Source organism: Nomascus leucogenys, chromosome 1a (assembly GCF_006542625.1).
Source record: "Nomascus leucogenys isolate Asia chromosome 1a, Asia_NLE_v1, whole genome shotgun sequence".
Taxonomy (NCBI): Eukaryota; Metazoa; Chordata; class Mammalia; order Primates; family Hylobatidae; genus Nomascus; species Nomascus leucogenys.
This window is the reverse complement of record NC_044381.1, coordinates 62,113,509-62,137,811: the sequence shown is the minus strand read 5'-3', so window position 1 is coordinate 62,137,811 and position 24,303 is coordinate 62,113,509. Positions and strand designations below refer to the sequence as shown.

Here is a 24,303-nt window from a genome sequence, read left to right as displayed (position 1 = left end):
CAAAAAAACCTTTTCTCTTCCAAATGACTCAAATGGTCTAGCAAGTCGTGAACAGCATTTTGCCATTTGTGAGCGAGGAACCAGGAATGGAGTGTTCCTTTACTGTTTTTCCCTCCGTGACTTTTTGTTGAAAACTAGCTTAAATAGTGTCTGCTCACATTTCCAGCAGACTGGGTTATAACCAAGTTAAGACTAACAGTAATGATACAAATCTGCTGCCCTATTAAAGGTCTTTACCTCCAGGGGAATTTCTCAGGTTATTAAACATTGTTTAATAAGTATCTGAAAACCAAACAAGAATTCCAGAAGTAAGCTCCAACTCTGCGCGATGAAATTAACAAACATTGTCATCATTGAATCTATGTATTGTGCTTACCTACTAGGAACAACAGAAAAAAATCACTTGAACTAAGCTCATTCCTTCTTACTGAAATGCTTCTCAACCAGACACATCCAAACGTGACCTCATCTTTTAAGGAATGAAAACCTGCTGTAGTTATCTGAAGCACTCAAGCCTCGATCCGTCACTTCATTACCTTCCCCTCCTCAAGACAAAGTAACTCACTTAATGGCATGAGGATGTGTTGTCTCTTGATGAAGTTAGAGAACAGAGGAGTCATAATTCCTCTCTTCCCATTCCCGAGTCTAAACATCAGCTTAGAGGCTGCTTTGGAGTCATAGCCCATGAGATGGTGTGTCTGCCTTTCATCTTCTTGCCAGCACTCTCTTCCAGCCTCTGAAGATAATATATGGCATGCTGACTCAGGTGGAGAGGCAGGAATCCAGCAAAGACTTAAACCCCAGTCTGTGGATACATGAGAGCCCTCTGTGTTTCTCATCAGCTGGCTGATTTGTGGATGACCACATTTTTGGAGCTCAACCAACTGCCTCACCTGATGGAAAATGCTTACGAACTTATAAATCACCTTTGAATATATTTTCTTGGTAGAAATAGAACAGATTGCTAGCTTCCAATTGCCTGAAATGTATGTATCAGTGTATAGAACCAATTTAATGATTTGAGAGGACTGAGGACTAAAAACTGTATTAAAAGCTTCTATTAAAAAAAGACAATAGAGAAATGCTTTGTTTAGGGCTGGAAGTTTTGTGAGTAATATAGGAAATGCAAATAAAAATAATAGATAAATGCAATTTTGTTTTAGTCACAAAAAAATTATAGACTGGAGTTAAACAGTGGGCCTATTATATTAGTGCCATGGTTCCAAAACCTGGCTGCATATTAGAATCATCCAGGGAGCTTTAAAAAAAATTCCAGTGCTCAGGCGGCACCCAACACCAATTAAATCTGAATCTGGGGGGAAGGGGGTAAAGTCCAGGTCTCTATATTGTTTTTAAAGCTCCTCAGGTAATTCCAGTGTGCAGTCAAGATTGAGAACCTCTGCATTGGAGAATACAGTCCCTGCCCTTCTGAAGCTTACTCTTACAATATCTACTTGGTGGATTCTGTCCACCAAGTGTGTTCCTCACTTCCATCAGTAACTTCTTTAGAGCTGGAATCTGGAATTTTAAATTTATAGATAGAGATACAAATTCACATACAGGCCAGGCACGGTGGCTCATGCCTGTAATGCCAGCACTTTGGGAGGCCGAAGCAGGAGTATCACTTGAGGTCAGGAGTTCAAGACCAGCCTGGCCAACACGGTGAAACCTCACTTCTACTAAAAATACAAAAATTAGCAGTGTATGGTGGCGTGTGCCTGTAGTCCCAGCTACTTGGGAGGCTGAGGCAGGAGAATCACTTGAATCTGGGAGGTGGAGGTTGCAGCGAGCTGAGACTGCATCACCTCACTCCAGCCTGGGTGACAGAGCGAGACTCCATCTCAAAAATAATAATAATAATAATAATAATAAAATAAATAATAAATAAATTCACATACACACATATATAAAATACATGCGCACATATTTTTATTTAACTTAGGCCCTGATTATTAGTATATAAAACAGAAAAACCAAGTGCCTTGGTAATTTACATATCTTCTCCAAATCTTTAAAGAACCAAGCTCTAAAAAACACACATAAAGATATTTAAGTCATAAAACATACACACACACACACACACACACACACACACACACACACTCTCAAACTTTAATGACCTTCAGGAACCATGATCCAATAATATATTGAATAGGTAAGATCTCATTCATCCATATACAAAAAAAAAAAACCCCAGAAAACAAAAAACTAACTTTGATTAAGACATGTGCCCTTACTAAGGGCACTTACAGTTAGAAAGGTTTATCGGTAGCACTTTGAGGTAGCATATTTTGTAAAGTCACAGGGCTGCTCTGCAGTTTCTCCTGGATACAAAGGTAGAGGCCATCAGCCTTTGCCCCTGGAAGAGGAAAGTGAAATTATCTGTACTCATTGCCAGTGTCAGCCTGAACACACTTTCTACCACCCACCCTTGGCCATCCCTCCTCTACACTTTATGCGTGGGGGGTTTAGAACAACATAAAGGCATTTTGCTGCTTCTTTCCTCTTGGTATGGCAGCATCCCAGGCTGTGGAGCCAGTTGCCTCTCGCCGCATGTGATTCACCAGCAGGAGACGCATGCACCCTGTGGAAAGGGAAGCTGGGCATCACGGCACGCTTTTTAATTGGCTTTAACATTTCATTAAGTAAGAGTGACTCCTTCCTGTAAAGCTTTAAAGAGGTTCATTTCTGAGTATTCTCTCCACGATTCTGACCCTAGAAAGCGCTCCTTTTTTTCCTCCCTGGGTGTAATCATTTTGGGGTATCATTAAGCTTTCTGGGATTTTCCTGGCAGGAGGGTGAAAAGAAAAGCTCTAAAAAATCCACACAAAACAACAACAAAAAACCCAAGTGCAAGAGCAATACCAAGAACAGACTTCCTTTGTGCAAGTTAAAATGATACAAGTTTATGGTTCAGGAAAACAACCTGCTTCTTAAAACAAAACAAAAAAAAGGAAATATTCAGTTCAGCTCTGCATTTTAAACACAAATATACAGTCAAAAGAGGCTAAGGATTAAAGCTGCAAAAATGGTCCCAATAGCCTCCGACTTTTGCTGCAGGAAAATTTTTTGCCCAATGGTCACAGATTAAAGGGATATCTAATTCCCAAGAGCCCTTTTGTCCCAATATACTTCCTGTTTGAAAGTTTAACCCTTACAAGTAATTGATATACACAAGTGAATAAAAATAGCACATGTCCAGGCAAAAAAGGGCATGAGCTGGGCCTGAGTTGCCACTTAAAACTGTCATTCAATATCATAGAAAATCCTCAAAGGCTGCCCAGAAACAGGGCCCCAGGCACTGCTGAACATGCCAGCCACCAAGTCAACTGCCACCTGACACAACTGAGCTTTAGACTTCAAGTATCCAAGGTGCTACAACAGCTGGCCCTCTAAAGACCTCAGGCTGACTCTCAGAAGCCCCCACTCCACCCCACCCCATTATACAAAAAGTAAAAATATTGCTCATGGTCATTACAAAATACTGGGGTGGAAAGTGAGGAATAAGAGATCTGCTCTCTGAGTACACCAGCCTTACAAATACAAATAACGTCTTTAACATTTTGTACAACTAGAAGGTGCATGAAGCTGGTATCCAAGCAATGATTTCAAACGCTTTCTTTTCTCCCCGTTCTGTATCAAACTGGAAAATGGTTCCGTTGGGTTAACAGTGTCATTTTAACATGCCATAAATTAAATAAGTTAGTTCACATTTTTTTTTCCCCCAGCACTTAAGTTACAGTTAGTCTCTAATGTGCTTTTGAAGCTTGCTTTAGCAGTTCCAGGTCTCTTCTGCGGACAGTGGTGGCTCTGGGACAACCATATTCGTCCAGCTGCAAAGGTATGAATTGTTCAAGCACCCCAAGGCCCTGTCCAGCAGGACTGGTAAATAGCTTAGTCCATGATGGTTTAAAATTTCCACGGAATCCCAAAAATATGGTACTCCCTAAAAAAAAAAAAAAAGAAAAAGAAAAAAAGATTCAATTTTTATAGCTACATTCCAGCAAGAGAATACAGGTGGTGAGTCGGAGGTGAGCAAAACAAAGGCAGCTATTAAAAAACTCTGCACTTCCTTACATCAGCAAATGAACTCTCACCACCCACCTTTTGCCCCAGATAACAAACCACATCCCAACACACTTCCTCTCACACTGTGCCCTTATTTAGAAATCATCTTAATGATACCCACTCCAGCAAACAAGCTCATGAAAATGGTCTGGTAGCCGAACTGCACCATAAAATTACCTATGTTGTTGGCCCTGTAAGAACTTCATGGAATAATACAAATACAAACCTTTGTCATAAAGATGAGCTGGTTTGGCTAATCCCAGAGGTACTAGTAAGTGTGAAATGTTCAACTGCTTTATTTCTCCTCTTGTGCTCAACAGAACAATTGACCTGTATGTGAAATTTAGAAAGTCAGAGCCAATTTCAATCCTTCAGCATGAGTATCTTTCTATTGAGTATCTTTCTGAACTGAGTGCTGAATAGAAATATTAGATAAAAGCAGAACTCCAAAAAGAAAAAAGCCTAGATGCTTTTCCATCCAATTCCCACTCTTCCACCCCACCACCATGGGCTTCGCATGTTGCTCTTACAAGAGGTAACACATACAGAAACCAAATCATTTATGTAAGTTCACCTAGTGCAGGGCTTCCCAACCCCTGGGCCATGGACGGGTACCAGTAGATTAGGAACCGAGTTGCAAAGCAGGAGGTGAGCAGGTGAGCAAAGCTTCATCTGTATTTACAGCCACCCCCCAACACTTGCATTACAGCCTGAGCTCTGCCTCCTGTCAGGTCAGCTGTGGCATGCAACTCTCATAGACGCGGAACCCTATTGGGAACTGCACACGTGAGGGATCTAGGTTGTGTGCTCCTGAGAATCTTATGCCTGATGATCTGTCACTGATGATCACCCCCAGATAGGACCATCTAGTTGCAGGAAAACAAGCTCAAGGCTCCCGCTGACTTTACGTTATGGTGAGCTGCATAATTATTTCATTATATATTACAATGTAACAATAATAGAAATAAAGTGCACAGTAAATGTAATGTGCTTCAATCATCCCGAAACCATCCCCCTTCACCTCTGGTCCATGGAAAAATTATCTTCCATGAAACTGGTTCCTGATGTCAAAAAGGTTGGGGACTGCTGATCTAGTGGATGGTTTGGGGCACAGCTCTTTTAGGGAATAGTCTATGGCTGTTGTTGTTGTTGTTTATAATTTGTATAAATTTGTGGGGCACAAGTGCAATTTCCTTACATACACAGGATTGCACAGTGGTGAAGTCAGGGCACTTAGGGTATCCATCACCCAAATAATGTACACTGTGCCTATTCAGTAATTTCTCGTCATCCACCCCTCACCCTTCCTTCTCCATTGTCTATCAGGGAATAAGTCTACTGTAACATGGGAGAATGGTTTTGTTTTGTTTCAAATACTCTATTTATTTAAGTTCTATTATCTATTTATTAAATAAATGGATAAACACAATTCTAAAAATAAATAACTGTGTTCTCCATGGTTTGAATTGCCATTTTTGTCACATAGTAAACCAACACACATACTTGGACCTATCTGTGGATTCTCTGTTCTCTGATCTTGCTCTTCTCTGCCAAAACTATGCAGGCCTATGGCCTCATGGTCTATTTTAATATTTGATAAAAAAAAGCCCCTTGTATTAACGTAATTTTACTACTTTCTCATTTATTCTTCCAGATGAACTACAGTATCAACTGTCAAGTACAGTAGAAAAGTACCTTTTGGGATACTAATGGAAATATGTCAAATTTATATTTTAACTAAGTAAATGTAATGCACTTGACTCATCCTGAAACCATCCCCCTCCACCTCCAGTCCATGGAAAAATTATCTTCCATGAAACCGGTCCATGAAATTAATATTTATTAATTTTTCCATTCAGAAACAGAGTCTCTCCTTTTATTCAACTTCTGTTGCATATCCTTTAGCAATATATTTAATAATGTATTTATTTTCTGTGTGTGTGTGTGTGTGTGTGTGTGTGTGTGTGTGTGTACATACAGACTCGCTGTTTCAAAAACTTTAATCAGAAATGTTCTTGGCCAGCCAGGTGCAGTGGCTCATGCCTTTAATTTCAGCACTTTGGGAGGCTGAGATGAGAGGATCATTTGAGCCCAGGAGTTCAAGACCAGCCTGGGAAACACAGCAAAACTCCATCTCCACAAAAAATAAGAAAAATAATAAAATTAAAAAACAAAACAAACAAACAAAAAAACAGCCAGGCTGGTGGTGTGCACTTGTAGTCCCAGCTACTTGGAAGGCTGAAGTAGGAGGGTCACTTGAGCCTGGGAGGTCAAGACTGCATTGAGCTGTGGTCACATCACTGCACTCCAGCCTGGGCAACTGTTTTTGGTTTTGTTTTGTTTTTTTTTAGAGATAGGGTCCTTGCTCTGTCACTCCAGCTAGAATGCAGTGATGCTAGTTTACTGCAGCCTCAAACTCTTGGGCTCAAGGGATCTTCCTGTCCTAGCCTCCTCAGTAGCTGAGACTACAGGTATGTGCCCACATACCCAGATAATTTTTAAATTTTTTATAGAGACAGGGTCTCATTACGTTGCCCAGGCTAGTCTTGAACTCCCGGCCTCAAGCAATCGTCCCGCCATGGCCTCCCAAAGTGCTGGGATTATAGGCATGAGCCACTGTGCCTGACTCTTGGCCGGTATTACTGAAACAAAAATTTTCAAGAACAAATCAGTGTTTAGGGGCCTCTGAGTAGCTCTTATTAATTAAAAGGTAACATTAGATTGATTTATTTTCAGAGTCATCAAGGATGCCTACAGGAAGTTGAAATTTGTGTAGTATGTCTTAATGTGGGTCTTGATAGTTCTTAAGATTAAGTGCCTTAAGTTTCATGCTGGTATGGGTTCTTTATGGTAGTCTTTCTTTCTTTTTTTTTTTTTTTTTTTTAGAGACAGAGTCTCGCTCTGTTGCTCAGGCTGGAGTGCAGTGGTACAATCTTGGCTCACTGCAAACTGCCTCCTGGGTTCAAGCAATTCTCCTGGCTCAGCCTCCCGAGTAGCTGGGATTACAGGTGCCACCAACATGCCGGCTAGTTTTTGTATTTTTAGTAGAGATTATGTTTAGAAACATAGTTTCACCATGTTGGCCAGGCTGGTCTTGAACTCCTGACCTCAGGTGATCCTCCTGCCTCAGACTCCCAAAGTGCTGGGATTACAGGTGTGAGCCACCATGCCCGGTCTACTGTAGTCTTTCTAAAGCAGTGGTGACACAATCTAAAATTAGTGCAGCAGTCTAAGCACGGCTACCCTGCAGACCTGACCTTCTTCAATAGGTCAGAATTACCCATAAGATCATTTACAGGTCACCCCGCAACCCTATACACGTAGACACGTGCTCCGTCTCCCTAGAAGTCACTGCCAGTTGCTCCATACCTTCTTAACATTTTGTTAAAATACAACATACACATTGAATTTTTGCATACGAAACCTATCTGCATAACCAGAGGGTGGATCAAGAAACAGCATTACCAGTATCTTAAAAGCCTTTCTGTTAATGAGTTGGTTTTACCTCTTAAATCTATGGGGTACCTTGCAGGACTACCACGTTATCCTAAATATTTGTGGTGAGATTTATGTCCTGGATTGTTTTAGGGGAAATGAGTGCATGTATTTTCAACATTAGGAAAAATCTTTAAATCCTGCAAGAAAATTGAGGCTGTACAAGTATCTTAAGCCAGAAGACAGAACTACATATATACATTTAATGTTACATCCAAATAATCCAGCGACTTCATAGAATTTATTGGCATCCGGTTCTATAAAGCATAAGCTATTGGAAAATGATTCTAAAGCTAGATAGGCCTTTAATTTGGGGAAAGCTTATGTTCCTTCCTTAATGGTTCCATTAAATGAAAGCCTGTGTATAAATCAACATCTGCGGCAAAGGCAGAAAACACCCTGAGTTCATCTCCTTGCCTCCAGGCAGGGTCTCACCAACCCAGAAAAAGAAAGGTTTCTCTCCTATGCAGCTTTCTTCAGAGACATCAAAGAAAACCAATCAGACTAGTGCTCTATAAGAGCGATTGCACACTCAACCACTTCAAAAATTAATTTACTCTTTTCCAGCCATTTCCAAGTGACCCAGGTGATGACTTCCTGTATCACAGTCATAGTGCAATGCTGTCCAAGACCATCAGTGGGACAGAGGGCTGCAAAGGTCAACTGCCTGGAAAATCACTTCAAAATAGTAATAAGCCTTCTGAGGGAGTTGTGGACAAAGTATATCAACTTAATACTAAAAAGTATAACGCTCTGATATTTGTTTTATGAGACTCAAAAAATAAATAAAATAAAAAGTGAGATGGTAATGTTCCAAATAATGAGCTTTTTTCCTCCGAAGAGCCTTCCACCATTTGCAAAATGTTGCAATATCCAAGTTCTGCCACAGGTAAGCATTGGCTTGTCAATGATAAGCAGCTTAGACGACATGGGCGTCAATCTGAGGTAGGAGAGGAATGAACACTTTGCATAGTGCCCTGAATGTCCAGAGAGTAAAAAAATCGGACTTGACCAGGCATTATGGGTTTGGAGCACTCCACATCTTTAAGGTGGCTTTTCCCTGTTATAGCACAAGCTTGACCTACCTTGGAGGGATGCCTGTTTTTAAATACTCTTCCATGCGACTGACATCAGCAAGAGGAAAAATCTTTTTTTCCGTCAACCGGAATGGAACGCTGCATGGATCCACAACAAGGAGGAGGACGCCTGCACTTCGGAAGGTAAAGTCAGTGCCATTGACCTGAGAATGCAAAAACATCTTCTGCTGTCATCATCATTTCGAGAACATCTGCAGGATGACTCATTTTTCCGGCCCTTTCCCTGTGTCTTCTAAACCCATGATTCAAAGTGTATTTCCAAGATTCAAACTGTGTGCTTCACTTGCTTTTTCCTCACCATCTGAAATTGTGCCTGTGTTCCTAGGCACTGCCTATAGATTCTGCCTTGACTGATGTTTGCTGACTGGAGAAGCTGCTTTGAGCAAGGCATGGTGGCCCCCACTCAGCTAAGCTGGGTGACTTCACTCTGAAGTGCTCAAGGTATTCCTTCTTACACACACTCTCACTGGGGTCAAAGCTTTATAAGTCCATGATAGGTGGCTGCCTCTGTACTTCAGTGTAGATGGCTTATTGTCATATTGGTTCAGAAAAAAATACACACACACACATAAAAATATGTATCATGCCTTGATCCACAGGAATTCCACATTAGTTTATATTTGTAGTTTGCTGCAAATGTAGCTCTCCTCTGAGATCAAAATGACAAAGTGATAATTTTACTGGAATTTAAGCTACAAAGTACTACTACATTTATTTCACAATTATTGTGAGCTAAATTTTCAAAGTCATCCCCTTTAAATCAGTGGTTTGTGACGTTTTCAAGAAAAAGGAACTCCAGACATTTCCAAATATCATTAATTTCTCAGCTAAAAATGAAGGAGCAAAATAAAACAACTAAGCACTAATTAAACCCATAGGCACTGTTTCTGTTTATAAGGTGTAAAATTATAAACTATGCTAAAGGCTAACAAAGGAGAAATGTTCTCACCACTACATCTGTCCATGCTTGGGGAAATTATAATATTTAAATTTTACTTCTAATCACTTTTGATCTCACTGGTATTCAAAATGGCACTTTAAGGCCAGGTGTGGTGGCTCACGCCTGTAATACAATCCCAGCACTTTGGGAGGTTGAGGTGGGTGGATCGCCTGAGGTCAGGAGTTCAAGACCATCCTGACCAACAAGGTGAAACTCCATCTCTACTAAGAGATACACCAGGCATGGTGGTGTATGCCTGTGATCCCAGCTACTTGGGAGGCTGAGGCAGGAGAATCACTTGAACCCAGGAGGTGGAGGCTATAGTGAGTGGAGATGGTGCCACTGCATTCCAGCCTGGGCAACAGAGTGAGACTCTGTCTCAGGGGAAGAAAAAAAAAAAGCCCTTTAGCTAAGTTTAAATTGCACCAATCCAGTGAAAATAGTTCTGGAAGCATTTGAAGTAAATTTTATATGTGGAAAGACTAGACATGATTTCCTTATGTTTTTAAATCTCAATACTTAAAATTGAGGTACACTTAAGAAAAAAATACCTAACAGTCCTCAACATATTCAGACTGCCCCCATGAAAAGTATCCCCAAAACCTGTTGCTTAAAAAAACCACAATACTTTCCATGAAAACTAAAGCAAAGCAAGGTACTGTGGCCCATGTCTGTGATCTCAGCTACTTGGGAGGCTGAGGTAGGAGGGTCACCTGAGTCTAGGAGTTCAAGGTCAAGGTCAACCTGGGCAACATAGCAAGACACTGTCTTAAAAAAGAAAACCAAAACCAGCTGGGTGCAGTGGCTCATGCCTGTAATCCCAACACTCTGGGAGGCCAAGGAGGGTGGATCACCTGAGGTCAGGAGTTTAAGACCAGCCTGGCCAACATAGTGAAACCACATCTCTACTAAAAATAAAAAAGATCAGCTGGGCATGGTACCTGACACCTATAATCCCAGCTACTCAGGAGGCTGAGGCTGGAGAATCTCTTGAACCTGGGAGGCAGAGGTTGCAGTGAGCCAAGATCAAGCCACTGCACTTCAACTTGCATGACAGAGCAAGACTCTGTCTTAAAAAAAAAAAAAAAAAAAAAACCAACCAAACAAAAAACCCTAATGCAATCCCAGATCTTAGGGAAGAGTTTTCAGATAATGAATGTAAAAAGTATTGGGGATAAATATGACTTTTCTAGAGTCCCAGGCACCCAGTGTGTAACAATAGAGTCAAACAATGTTTTCAGACTCTGGGGCATAGCCTGCCTGAGATTTTTTTTTTTTTTTTTTGGCAAAATGCTCTCCCCATCTCTCTCTCTCTCTCTCATTACCTAGTAAACTACTAGAACAGTGAGACTCAGCACCCACCTGCTTCCCTTATGCAACTCCCACCAGTTACCACGCTAACAGGCTGGGATCAGGTTCCTCATGCAGCTGACTACATTCAGATGCTGAGCTAGCAAATTTCATGCCAATAAAATTACATCATGAGTATATTACAAAATGCAGGACTGCTAAAGGAGGGGAACAAGCATAAACACAGACTTGAAGAATCTTTAACCTGGTGTGGTGGCTCACACCTGTAATCCCAGCACTTTGGAAGGCCAAGGCAGGAAGATCACTTGAGTCCGGGAGTTCAAGACTAGCCTCAGCAACACAGTGGGACTCCGTCTCCATAAAAAAATATTTTAAAGATTAACCAAGTGCTGTAGCATATGCCTTTAGTCCCAGCTATGTGGGAGGATCAATTTAGCCTGGGAGGTGGAGGTTGCAGTGAGCCGAGATTGCGCCACTGCACTCTGGCCTGGGTGAAGAGGGAGACCCTGTCTCAAAAACAAACAAACAAACAAAAACAAACAACAAAAAAAAAAAAACAAGAATCTTTGAGCTACATTTACATAGGGATAGTCTTAATTCAGAGTTGTGAAGTAGAACTTAAGTTCCGGAGCTGGATGGTAGTGATGGTTTTACAACAATATGAATAGACTTCATACCACTGAACTGCCCACTTGAGAATGGTTAAGATAGTAAAGTTTATGTGTACTTTACGACAATAAAAAAAATTAAGAAAAAAAGTAAAATTAAATTTTCTCCACATGTATATGGATTTGTGATTATGTTGCCCACCACTAAAAACACTAAGCCCCTAAAAAGACCACGTGAGATGGCACAGGCCTTGGCTGAGTGTTAGTTGAAAGGCTGGATATTTGTCACCCAAAGAGATCTTTGTATTGTGGCACCTAGGTCAACCTGATTTTGGACAGGCCACATGCTGAGACCTGGTTCTCAGTGGCTAACCTTGCTCTATGCGCAAATGCTAGTGTTGACACTGAAACTCATGTCTATACTTCCATCAAGCCACTTAGAAAAGACAACTAACACTTTGCATCTTCATTTTCCTCAACTGAAAAAATAGAGAAGAGGCAATCTTAAAATAAAAGGCCAAAGAGATGTTAAAACTTTCATTCCCATATCTTAAACAATCTTCAAGCTTATTTTAAGTTTCAAAGAATAAGGTTAATGAGTAAACAATCTACTCAGGAAAAAAAAACATTTCTTAAATGTATTTAAAAACACAAAATGTTTAGGAGGTATTTATATCTCTGTTGTATTGCTTGCTACCAACAATAGAAAATGTGATGACAAACCAGTGACTATAGCCAGAAGTAATTCATGTCACCAAGATAGAAGATAAAAGCAAGAAGCTGTGATGGTGTACACATCTGCTTTGGTCTGAATGTCTGTGTCCTGTCAAATATTTCTATGTTGAAATCCTAATCTCCAAGGTAACAGTATTAGCAGGTAGAATCTTTGGGAAGTGATCAGGACATGACAGTGTAACCCCCATGAATGGGATCAGTGCTGTTATAAAAGAAGCCTGAGAGAGACCCCTGGACCGCTCTACCCTGTGAGGACACAATGAGAAGGCGCCATCTATGAACCAGGCTCACCAGACACTCAATTTGCTGGTGCCTTGCTCTTGGACTTTCCAGCCTCCAGAACTGTACGAAATAAATTTCTGTTGTTTATTTTTATTTATTTATTTATTTTGAGACAGAGTCTCGCTCTGTTGCACAGGCCGGAGTGCAGTGGCGCGATCTCGGCTCACTGCAAGCTCCGCCTCCCAGGTTCAGGCCATTCTCCTGTCTCAGCCTCACGAGTAGCTGGGACTACAGGCACCCGCCTCCACGCCCGGCTAATTTTTTGTATTTTTAGTAGAGACGGGCTTTCACCATGTTAGCCAGGACGGTCTCGATCTCCTAATCTTGTGATCCACCCACCTTGGCCTCCCAAAGTGCTGGGATTACAGGCGCGAGCCACCGCGCCCAGCCAATTTCTGTTGTTTATAAGCTACCTAGTTTATGGCATTTTGTTATACCACCTAGAACAGACTAAGACAACACCAGACAGTACTTACAGAAATAACAGACGGGTCTCCACGCTGGGTTTCTGCTTTATCAGGTGACTGGAATTGCACAGGGAGATAACTTTTATGAGGATCACTAGTAAACACCACCTAGACAGAGAAGATGTTCCATATTTATGGCAACTCTTACCTTCCTCCAAAAGGTTCCCTCAATATAAACTTAATTATAATTAAAGCCAGTGGTTGTATTTCTTATTCTGAACTTTTTGTACATATTTCATGACCTAGGATTCCATCTTGTTATTCTTAACACAGTAAGTATATATTTGTTCCTCATTTTCTGGAGCAATCCCAGTTTCAAATAAATACTATTCTTGTTGTTCACTTCAGTTCCATAAGTGATTAAATAAATGTGCTTTATATTTTTATTTAAATCTTTGTAAACATTTTATGGAAAAACAGGCACAAATATTTTTTAAAGTTTTTTTCAGACCATGGTCCCTCAGTCACTCTAGGACCGAGGAAAGAAGTGTAGATAACAAGGACTACCCTGTTAAGAAACGTTTACTAACTTTGTATATGCACAGGTCTCAACCCCTCTTTGTGACCTGCAAGGCATTCCATAAACAGAGTCTTGCCTTGTAGACAGGCCCCTATTTTTCCCTGCGCTGTTACACTCAGGCAGGGCCTCACTTTCCCATAAGCACTCCACCCTCTTTCTTGCCACTCTGCCTTTGCTGATGCTGTTCCCTTCCCAAGAATGCCCTTCCCTTATCCCTGTACTCCTCCAAATTACTCCCAGTCTCCAAAACCTATCTCCTCCCTAAAGGCTCTCTTCTCTTTCAAAAACACTTAACTCTCACACAATTTAACACTTAGAGGTACACTGTCCATATAAACCAATGTTAAAAACTTCCCTGCAAGAATAAACAATTAGCCGGGCATGAGGTGGGCGGATCACCTGAGGTCAGGAGTTCAAGACCAGCCTGGTCAACATGGTGAACTCCAGTCTCTATTCAAAATACAAAAATCAGCCAGGGAGGTGGCACACATCTGTAGTCCCAGCTACTTGGGAGGCTGAGGCAGGAGAATCGCTTGAGCCTGGGAGATGAAGATTGCAGTGAGCTGTGATCATACCACTGCACTCTAGCCTGGGCAACAGAGTGAGACTCCATCTCAAAAAAAAAAAAAAAACAGCCAGGCGCAGTGGCTCACACTTGTAATCCCAGCACTTTGGGAGGCTGAGGCGGGCGGATCACGAGGTCAGGAGATCGAGACCACGGTGAAACCCCGTCTCTACTAAAAATACAAAAAAAATTAGCCGGGTGTGGTGGCGGGCGCCTGTAGTCCCAGCTACTTGGAGAGGCTGAGGCAGGAGAATGGTGTGAACCCGGGAGGCGGAGCTTGCAGTGAGCCGAGATCGCGCCACTGCACTCCAGCCTGGGCGACAGAGAGAGACTCCGTCTCAAAAAAAAAACAAAAAAACAAAAAACAAAAAATAAACAGTCAAAATGATCCCAAGTCGGAAGCTGGGTAGTTCTTTGAAGTCTCCAAGTTTGGGTCAAAAATTCCTGGGAATTTTCCTATTTACTCCTAGTATACATGTGTTTGGTTTTGACAGTCAGAACAAAAATTAGGCCGGGCGTGGTGGTTCACACCTGTAATCCCAACAATTTGGGAGGCCAAAGTGGGAGGATTGCTTGAGCCTAGGACTTTGAGACCAGCCTAGGCAACATAGTGAGACCCTGCCTCTATATTTAAGAAAAAAAAAAAAAAAAAATTACCCACAAATTTTCAAGTAAAAGTGATGTTCCCAGCGACTTCAACTACTTCGCAACTGCACAAAGTCAGTAATCAATACATTTTTAAAAAGTGAATTCTGATCAATGCTTCATGCACAAAAGATAAAGAATGCTAAGTATTAGTGCATGGAATCATTTAACAACATAGGCCTAGAATATTTCCAATAATAGTTAAATTATTTTTATAAGTTATAATGTTTATTACAAATTATATAAAGTCTCTTCAATATTGAAGGGTCTTAACAAATCCAGCTTGAGAATTAGGCTGGAAAATTTACTTCCCCACAAAGATGATCTCAAAATGTCACTTTAACAGTCAGATTATTATATCGGCCTGGCAAGGAATCATATAACCTTCATTACAGGGTTGTTTTTGTTGTTGTTGTTGTTTTGTCTGGTTGGTTTATTATTTTACTTGCATGAGAGAATAGAGGTGGCTCAGAAATATGAGAGACTAAGATTGTGTAGTAGAGTTGCCATTAAAAAAAAAAAAAAATTGGCCAGGTGCAGTGGCTCACACCTGTAATCCCAGCACTTTGGGAAGCTGAGGCGGACAGATCACTTGAGGTCAGGAGTTAGAGACTGGCCTGGGCGATATGGCAAAACCCCATCTCTAGTAAAAATACAAAAATTAGCCAGGTGTGGTCACATGCACCTGTAGTCCCAGCTACTTAGGAGGCTGAGGGAGGAGAATCCCTTGAACCCGGGAGGCAAAGTTGCAGTGAGTCAAGATCACGCCACTGCACGCTAGCCTGGGCAACAGAGAGAGACTCCATCTCAACAACAACAACAAAAAGCAAAACAAAACAAAACAAAAACTTATACATCCTAGTGGGAAACATAAATCCACCTCTTTCTTCTTGCTCTTACTGCCACTAATGGATATAAATTATGAACCAAAAAAAAAGAGAGAAATATGGAACTTATTAGTGGAAGTAATTTTGTCTTCTTAAATCACTTAGAATAGTAAGAAAAGAAAAGATTTAGTTTTCTCCATATTAATAGGCAGTATGCATATTTGTGGTAATTATTGCTTTTTAAGAAAAATTCTCAGTGGAACTCAAATGTGAACATGTATCAGAATCAGCTGCAGGGCTGGTTAAAATAGATTGCCAGGCCCCAGCCCCGCAGTTGCTGACTCAGTAGGATGAGGGTTGGGCCCAAGAATTCCCATTTTCCACAAGTTTCCAGGGGCTCCTGATGCTGCCGGTCTGAGGGCCACACTTTGAGAACCATTTCCCTTAGCCCATATTTGTTTGTGTGAAATATAAATCAGGGCAGCTCCATCCTTTGTTTTTTCACTTGGAACTATCTGATTTCCTTTGGAACCCCTTCTGTATGCCCAATTTTAGTTCTCATTTTGGGTTCACTTTCGTTGCAGTGCTTTCTTGAGATCCAGTAGGCAGCCATCTAATCAAGAATGTTAGAAGAAGCATTTTCATTTCTAACCAAAGTCAGTCTGTACTTTTTTTTAAAATAAAAATGATAGAGTGATGTGATAGTCTGTACTTTAATTACAGATAGATATAATAGCATATGCTTCAAAAATAAGAGTGGATTTCCACCTTATAAAAAGGAAACAATTTTCATATTAGCTGTATTTTTGAAAAGAAATTTCACACTGTGCCAACAAAACAAAGTATCCTTTTTACATCACTGGCATGTAAATCGAAGTCATATTGCAACAGAATCAAACATCTGAGAAAGAAAAAAAATGAGGACCAACATAGCAACCTCTAATTTCAAACTCTGGAAAATCTGCAGTTGTTCAGGGTAAACTGACGTATCACAGGGGCAAGTATCTCTGTTATAAATTTGAACTAGTTTGCTTCTTATGCGCTTCACATTTTAGCATGGGCCAAAATTCAGGAGATACCATGCAATGTCCATAAATGGGCAATATAGATGTTTCAGAGAAAAGTGCTCCTATTGCAAAGAAACCCTCTGACTTTTTCTCCTTGGCCACAGACCACTTTTCATCCTTGTTTACCTGCCGAGTGCCACAGCCTTGACAGAGTCCAGTGAGCATGGCCGGCATCCGCTTGACCACTGATGGCTTTCTGTAGTACTGTGGGTATGCTTTGGCCATGCAGTTACTGATGTCCTTTGAGTCTGTGGCTGCCTGGATCTTGACTCTTTCACATCCCTGAGATGAACAGTAACTATGGCCATGCCTGTGGCTTTTGGCTTTGAGATACAAAAACAGTAACCTGCACAAAACAGAAACCAAATCATGTAGTTAGACTTATTCTCAAAAACTTACAAAATTCCTCAAATCAGCTCATGGCCGAAAGGGATATTCCTCCAATTAGTAACTTTTCCTTAAAACATAAATTACAAAATGAATAAAGTTATTTCTGTTTTCTTTCTATCCTTCAAGGGTCCTAAGTCAAATGCAGTAACACTTTAGGAAATACTTTCATACCCTGTTTCCATTGTTGTGGAACATATCACAACAAATCTGGGGGGAGGAAATTTGGTTTGGCTCAAAAATTCCTTGGAACACTTTATACATAATGTGTTGAGTTCAGGATTTGGTAAATTAGTGTGGTTCATTCTTTTTGTTGTTCTCGTTCATAAATCATTTTGGTTAAGGCATAAAACTGAAATAAGAAAAACAGGAACTGTGACTTGTTTGGCTAAGATCAAGATAAAGTCTCAAATCAATTCCTGTGATATTTACGAAGAGCAGAAGGACCTGGGTTCCTTCAGTCTATATTAGGGCCAAAACCAGGCAAAATGAACAGTCCATCCCACCCATTCTGCTTATCTTCCCACTGCCAAGATGAATGAAAAAGTCTAACTTCCAGGTAGGAGTTCAGTCTCTATCAGCAAACCCAGTCCTTCCAAACCAAAGGAAGTCAAGATTCCAAAAAAACTTGATCAAGTGTGATTGATTACTAGAGACAAAGAATTCACATTTTAATGAGGTCAATAAACAGTACAAAGTTGAGATTATGAGGTATAAATCAGCTCAAATGGCACACTGAATATCTCTAGGACTGAGAGCATTTAAAAAAAAAAAAAAAAGGCAAAACCCGCAATTACTTTTGCACCAACCTAATAAAAAGAATTAGGACCTCAGGATTCTCGAAATACCCAGATCAGAAAGTATTTCCAATCTTTTTACACTTTTAATCATTAACTTGTCACCAGACTATCCTTCCAAATGTGGATATTCTTTTTACTCTTGTGGAAAATCAAGTGGGAATGTGGAAGTTCTATCATCTACAGAATGAAAGTCCAGGTAGTTAAGTCTAATCAAAAACTGAAAATCAATGCTGGGTGTGGTGGCAGCAGCTACTTGTGAGGCTGAGGTGGGAGGATCACTTGAGCCCAGGAGATCAAGGCTGTAATGTGCCACAACTGTGTCTGTGAACTGCACTCCAGCCTGGGCAACATAGGGATACCCTGTCTCTTAAAAAAAAAAGAAAAGAAAAGAAAGAAAGAAGAAAAAAAAATTAAAAATTGGAGACAATTATGAAAATAAAACTTTTAAGCTGATAACACTGGCTGGTGGGGGACTGGGAGGGCAAATGAGTTGCATCTTATTTAAAGGCTAACCAGGCACTTAACAACTGAGCCCCAACTTCATTCCCCAAGTAATCTTGCCACCCTTCTCCCCACTCTGCACTTCTTGCCTTTCCCCAAACATGCAATGCCATGTTCTGCCATGCCCCCATGCATTTGTGCACACTGTCTATTCTGTGTAAGACATCTCACCCATTTCTTTTTCCATCTCCTCCTAAGTGTTTCTCAAGAATTAGCTCCAGGGTCACCCTCTCAGGATGTCACTGGTTACTCTAGGCTAAACTTCTGAGGCAACCCAAAAGGCACACTGAATATAGGACTGAGAGCATTCAACCTTTCCTTCTCTAATGACTTGCTTTACATGCCCACATTCCTCAATGGACTGTGAGTTTGCAGAAGAAATGCGTCTTCTTTCCACTGGTATCTTTATGGTGCATAGACAATGGCATATAGGAGGAATGTCTGCGTGAGGAGAGAGGCTGAAGGAACATGCTACCTGCTGGAAGAGTACAGGAGATGGAGCCTACCATAGCCCACAGGCTGAGAGACTGTAACTGGGTAAAAGCAGTCAAAACCAACAGGACCCCAGAAGAACAGGATTGGAATTAAAAAGTGGAAAGATGCAGCCTAGAGAAAGTGGAAAGCAAATATTCCACAGTTACACAGTGATTTTCAAAAACTCAAGGTCAACTTGAAAGATAGCCTTAAGTCAGGAAGAGAAAAATGAGCTTTCACTGAAATATGAACTATATCACATGTAAATAATCATATGAAGAACATTATTATGGGAAAAAATTATTGTAATTTCCAACTGGGCCTACTGGTTCTTCATCGACAAGGGATAATTTCTCTCTCTAAATTGCCTTAATACGTATACAGCAAACATCTTCACTCGATCCCTACTGCCAACTATAATTACGAGCCATTCTAGTTCCCCTCTAAACCTCTAATAGAGATGTGCAGAGAATTACCCACATCAGCTGCTTCACTAAACAGCCGCGATGCTGAAGAACTAGCAATTTCACCATTAAAGAAAAATAGGAATAATTCTCATTCCCTGGTTTCACTGAATTACCCTGTGCTGGAGTCAAAATAGAATTTCCTCTCGGACTGCTTTCTTTGCAGTTCTTCCAGTGAATGCACAGGCTCATATTCTTCGATTTTGGATAATGAGCCATTCTGCCGCTGCAAATAGCCAAAGGTAACTTGAAAACTTGTGTTTGATGGATAGCAAAGGCCAACTCGAATCCAGTCATTCCTTTAAAGGAGAAACATAAAAAAATTAATTTACACTTCAGCCATTATCTGTTAAGTACTATAGCATATGCAAATAACTGTTCTTCATGCCCCACTTCTTTCACTTCCTGCCCATAGTTTTCTCCTCCTTAAATTTCTTCTGTGTGTTGGGTCACTGACTGTGGAAGTTCTGAACTATGGCACAGTAACAAATCACCCACCTTCATCTGTTGCTCAAATTTCTCATATCAATAGATATATAGCAAAAATAGGAGCCTTTAAAATTTTTTGTTTTTGTTTTTTGTTGTTGTTGTTTTTGAGATGGAGTCTCGCTCTTTCGCTCAGGCTGGAGTACAGTGGCGCGATCTCAGCTCACTGTGACCTCTGCCTCCCAGGTTCAAGCAATTCTCCTGCCTCAGCCTCTCGAGTAGCTGGGATTACAGGGGCACACCACCATGCACAGCTAATTTTTGTACTTTTAGTAGAGACAGGGTTTCACCATGTTGGCCAAGCCGGTCTTGAACTCCTGACCTCAAGTGATCCGCCCACCTCAGCCTCCCAAAGTGCTGGGATTACAGGCATGAGCCATCGTGCCCAGCCCTAAAAATTCTTAGTTTTAACAGGATTTCAAAGAACATTAAAAAGTTGGATAAAACAGACTCAGACACTCTAAAAAGATAAGAATATTAAGTGAGATGGTTGGGTATAGGTGTACAAGATAGAAACACTAATATATGGAGAGTGGAACTGTACACTGGCAAAAGCATTCTAAAGAATTTTTTTGTTTGTAATTTTACCTTTTATAAATGTATTAGGATGAGTTCCTAGTGGGAAAATTGCTGTATGTAAAGATATATGCCTTTTTAAAGCTTTTGATGTGTATCACTAAATAGCCATAGGATTTTCTTAGTGTCCTTAAATATAAAATTAATCCTTTTTAAAAATCATTAAAAACATTTCCACTTTTTATCATTTTCTCTTTTTTGACCTTTTTATTATGGTAAATATACCTATGATAACATTTCCCACTTTAATAATTTTTACCATATGGTTCAGTGGCAGTAAGTTCATTCTCAATGTTGTTCAATCATCATCCCTATTTCCCGAACTTTTTTGTCATTCTAAAAAACGTTTAAACAATATGTAACAAGGCCTTAAAATTCTTCACATAGCCAGGCAGAGTGGCTCATGCCTATAATCCTAGCACTTGGGGAGGCTGAGGTAGGTGGATTACTTGAGTGCATGAGTTCAAGACCAGCCTGGGCAACATGGCAAAACCCCATCTGTATAAAAAGTACAAAAATTTGCTGGGTGTGGTGGCATATGCCCGTAGTCCCAGCTACCTGGGAGGCTTAGGTAGGAGGATCAACTTAACCCAGGAGGCGGAGGTTGCAGTGAGCCAAGATTGCACCACCGCATTCTAGCCTGGGCAACAGAGCAAGACGTTGTCTCAAGGAAAAAAATATATATATATATTGTTCACCTAGGTTTTCAAGTGAAAAAAATAATCCCACTAAAGAATAACTAGAAAATGCAGACAAAAGATATTAAAGAAAAGATGTTCTATGAATTATTGTCTATAATAGCAAAATGCGGGGGGGCAGGCAGGAGAAACAACCTAAATGTTCACGGGATAAGGGAGGTAGTTAAAAAAATTATGGCACATCCATAGGCACAAAGCAACTTGAGGTTAGAAAGAGGGGAATATACTATATATGTTTACAATGCCTCGCTTTGGTTAGAAGAACTATAGATTATTTCCACTTTCTTTATGTTTTTCTATATTTTCCTTATTTTGTTTAATGAATAAGTACTGCTTTCATAACTTCTAAAAGTGTTATTTTCAGAAATGGCATTATGACAAAATCAATGACTTCCCTATAATTATCTTAAATTGAGGGGAAAAAAATTGTCCACCTCTTCCTTTCGCCTCTGACCATCATGTAATTTTTATAAACTTTCAGCTAATTAAACAAGTATGACTGAATTTCATGCCCATGTGGATTTTTGAAACTTCTAGGCTCAGCATTTTTTTTCACTTTAAAATGTTTTTACTTGCTCAGTATCTGATGGAAAGGTATGCACAGTACTTTACAGAACACTGCATATCATTTTATTGTCATACCTCACCTCCAATTCATAATTCTGCCCAATATAACTTATAGAGTACTGATCACCCTTTGACATTTCTCCATCCTCTCTGACAATTGTTTATTTCTTTCATTGACTTCTCTGCAACTCACTGATGATATCAGATTGGGCTTTCAAAAATCTCACTCTGGCCACAATGTGGACTAAGGATTGGAGGTGGGGAGACTGAAGTGGGGACTGCTCCACGGAGCCAGGCAAGAGATGATGAGGGCTTGACTTAGCCACAAACACTGTGGGTAGAAAGAAGTGGACAGATTTAGATGACTTTAGGAGCTGGAAGCAACAGGGTGCAGTTACTGATAAGATGGAGTGATGAGGGAAAAGGAAGAAACAGGAATGAGTACTGGCCTTGGGGCTTGGTTGACTGTGTGGGTGGGGCACAGAGGGCCGCAGCAAGGATTACAGGAAAACAGTAATGGTGACAGTTCAGCTCAGAGCACATGCCAGAGCCCTAACAATCTCAGAACAAGGGCATCTGCCACGATGTTCATCATCCTTGGAAGTGACTTGCTTAAAGCTGAATTCCTATATGCTCTAGTCCTTCTATGTTCATTTCAACTGGATGTTTTAAGAGTGTTCTGACAAGTCAGGGCTTGATGATGACTCAGGTGAACAAGCCATTTCAATTTTTCAGGTACACAGCAGTTTCATGGAGTCGCATGGGTTAATAGCCACATGTATCTAGATTGATAAGATACATGTGGTTTATCCCTCCCTTTCTAAATAGTCCCATCCCACCTTCCTTGTTTCACCTTTTGTCATTTCCCCTGATACACTCTATGTCCCCATCACACTGAATCCATCATTTCCCCCAGGAGAACTGGCCCTTTCCCAACACTGTGCTTTTATTAATATAACAAGACAGATTGCTTCATCAGAATCATTCCTCACTGCAGCCTGGCTCAACTCCCTCAGGCAGAATTATTTAATAGTTGCTCTATCATTTGTCCACTAAAAAATAGCTTTGGTTTATCTATTTACTTGAGTTTTTTCTACCTGTCTACGGTGAACTCCTAGAAGGCAAGTACTTCTCTCATTCATCTTTATGTCAACTTACATACAATAAACACTTGAATAAATCAATTATAAAAATAGCCCCTTGGATTGCCTGTGATATTAGAACAGACAACTGAGAAATCAAGAAGGGATAAAATAGTGCTTTAAGGCAGGGCTAGCAAATACCTGGCCTTCATGTCCCAACTCTTTCACTTCTTGCCCCTAGCAGGCATTACTAATCTGTCCCACAACTTTCTTCTGCCAAGTCTAAACTCAACCTCAAAAATCTTTTAATTTTTCAGGTAAGCAAATGCTCCACTGGAACAGCATAGAAAACTACTTCCCATCCCAGCTACAGGGAATTAAAGCATTCAGCAGTATTAAAACCTATTGTTGAATGGCTTTATGTGCATAATAACTTGACCACAGAGAAAAAAAAAATGCTTTTGAAATGACAGGATTCAATTTGTATAATCGCTTAATTCCATCAACACAAAATATACAGGCTCCCCACAAGAGAAGCAAAGTATGTAAAACTGGCTTTCTTTGCTTGCTGCAAAGGAGATATAAGTTATTCTTTTTCTCCACTAAATTACTACTCGCTCAACTATTTGAAATAACAGTAACAGAAACATACTTGTTGAAGTTGACGAGGTATAGAAATGTAGTCCGTGGTGCCGGCCCATTCCAATGGATGGTATATCCCTTCTCCAGCATGACGACAGGCTGGTACTGTGGAAAGGCAGCCTTCTGATTAATACCTCGGAGCACCATAGGGTGGGACGGATACTCATCTCGTGTAATGGTCATAGAAAGATTCTGAGTGCTCCATGTCTGTACATAGACCTTGAAAAAATAATCAAGAAGTAAAGGGAAGAGAATGAAAATTTAAACAGCTAAAAAGACATTTTCAGCACAAAGTCAAGTGTCTCAACTTTGAAAAGGGAGATTCCGTGATCTGTGCCAGAAGAAGTGAGCAGCGGCCAACTACATCCTAAGCCACTTATAGTGCAGCCGACTTAAACCAGAAATGGCAAAAACAGACCATGTGCTCTGCTAGCCAAGATCTTCATCATCGCTTCCACCACTACAGGTCAGCTTATTCATCAGAATATAAAACTTCTGTGGCTTATACAGCTTGTCAAAGAAATCTCTCAGTCTAAAGAATACACATACAAAAATAATTAGTAAACTAATGTGAAAACTGATATGCTCCACTCAAATCTAAGAGACTTTCCTCTAAACCAAGAGATGAAAAATTTATGTATCTTAGAGCTTTGGCTTTCAATTTTCCATGACCTACGTCAGCCCACAAAGCCATTTTTCACCCATTCAAAAAAAAAAAAAGTTATAAAGTACTGTGCAACAACTGAGAAAACATTAAACTGAGACAAATTTGAAAGTCCTGAATGTATTCCAGTGGCATTAGAGCTACTTGCCATGCCAAAACAAAGCCATCCCCAAATGTATCCTACAAAGGAAAATTCTTAGAACAAATCTCCTAAAACAAATCAGTATCTGTAACCAAATTCTCCAGAATATTAAAGCAGCTGCAGAATATTGACATTTAATCCACAATACTTCTGTATTTTCCCTGTCATTTCTACAATCTTATCCACATTGACT

The 24,303-nt window shown here is 40.4% G+C and overlaps 1 protein-coding gene across 1 annotated transcript in view; it reads right to left on the bottom strand.

The window, feature by feature from the left end:
• Window positions 1–2,130: 2,130 nt before the first annotated feature.
• The window catches only part of CEMIP2 (cell migration inducing hyaluronidase 2), an 83,182-nt gene continuing 61,009 nt past the window's right edge, over window positions 2,131–24,303 (bottom strand). Inside the window, exons 18-24 of the mRNA XM_003267402.2 lie at window positions 23,315–23,523; window positions 19,370–19,552; window positions 16,754–16,973; window positions 13,013–13,111; window positions 8,649–8,803; window positions 4,295–4,398; window positions 2,131–3,946 (exon numbers count right to left, since the gene is read on the bottom strand). Of these exons, the coding sequence (XP_003267450.2) occupies window positions 3,750–3,946; window positions 4,295–4,398; window positions 8,649–8,803; window positions 13,013–13,111; window positions 16,754–16,973; window positions 19,370–19,552; window positions 23,315–23,523 (1,167 nt within the window). The 3' untranslated portion in view covers window positions 2,131–3,749. The remainder of the gene's footprint in view (window positions 3,947–4,294; window positions 4,399–8,648; window positions 8,804–13,012; window positions 13,112–16,753; window positions 16,974–19,369; window positions 19,553–23,314; window positions 23,524–24,303) is intronic.